This window comes from Hemiscyllium ocellatum, chromosome 38 (assembly GCF_020745735.1).
Source record: "Hemiscyllium ocellatum isolate sHemOce1 chromosome 38, sHemOce1.pat.X.cur, whole genome shotgun sequence".
Lineage (NCBI taxonomy): Eukaryota > Metazoa > Chordata > Chondrichthyes > Orectolobiformes > Hemiscylliidae > Hemiscyllium > Hemiscyllium ocellatum.
Genome location: NC_083438.1, coordinates 15,829,125 through 15,830,168, shown reverse-complemented (window position 1 = coordinate 15,830,168; position 1,044 = coordinate 15,829,125). Strand labels below are relative to the sequence as shown.

The window sequence follows — 1,044 nt, the reverse complement described above, 5'->3', positions numbered from 1 at the left end:
GGAATTAAGAGCTCAATGAAAAATCAAAACCTCATTGAAAGCTTTTTTCTTTTTGGTATTAATCGTTCTGTGTATGGTGTTCCAGGTAATATTAATGTTTTAAAGTGTGCGCAGTTCACGACTGGTCTCGTTTGGTAACAATTCAGCAAAATACTTTCAGGCATCCTTTTTTCATTTAAAAATGATATGAGACTTTGTAGGATAATGTGGGTCGGCCTCAATCTTGTCAGACTGTGCAGTGACTCTAATTTTACTCAAATCCGAGTGTCAACTGTGAGCATTCTGTACTTTAAATGATCTTGTATCTAAGGTATATTTCCTTCTTTTGGATGTTTAGTATGCTAAAGCAATTAAAAACATGATTAAATGTGTAAACAAAGAAAGTTAGGAGTGCAATAATGATCATGAATCCATTGCCAATTGTTATAAAAACTCACTAATGTCCTTTGTGGAAGCAAATCTGCTGTCCCTACTTGGTCTGACTTACATGTGACTCCAGACCCCACAGCAATGTGATTGACTCTTAACTGCCCTCACTGGACATTTCGGAATGGGCAATAAATCTTGTCCTAGTCAGCAATGCCTACATCCCATGAACCAACAGTTTTAAAAATTGTTGACATAAATTGGCTAGCTGAAAAAAGTTGATGGGAGATGTTCATCCTGTACCGCAAGGTTCTGGTTTGGGTCCACTGCTGCTTGTCATTTTTATAAACAACCTGGATGAGGGTGTAGAAGGATGGGTTAGTAAATTTGCGGATGACACTAACGTTGGTGCAGTTGTGGATAGTACTGAAGGACATTGTAGGTTATAGAGGGACTTATAAATAAGTTGCAGAGTTGGGCTTAGAGGTGGCAAATAGAGTTTAATGCAGAAAAGTGTGAGGTAATTTACTTTGGAAGGAGTAACAGGAATGCAGAGTACTGGGCGAATGGTAAGGTTCTTGGGAGTGTAAATGAGCAGAGAGATCTCGGTGTCCATGTTCATAGATCCCTCAAAGTTGCACAAGGTTTCATCCCTCAACTACCCTTCCACAACCATGT

The 1,044-nt window shown here is 39.0% G+C and overlaps 1 protein-coding gene across 1 annotated transcript in view; it reads right to left on the bottom strand.

Annotated features, from left to right (window-relative positions):
• Window positions 1-706, bottom strand: part of LOC132833897 (sodium/potassium-transporting ATPase subunit alpha-3-like) — a 14,350-nt gene extending 13,644 nt beyond the window's left edge. The window contains exon 1 of the mRNA XM_060852556.1: window positions 670-706. Within this exon, the coding sequence (XP_060708539.1) occupies window positions 670-706 (37 nt within the window). The remainder of the gene's footprint in view (window positions 1-669) is intronic.
• Window positions 707-1,044: the final 338 nt, after the last annotated feature.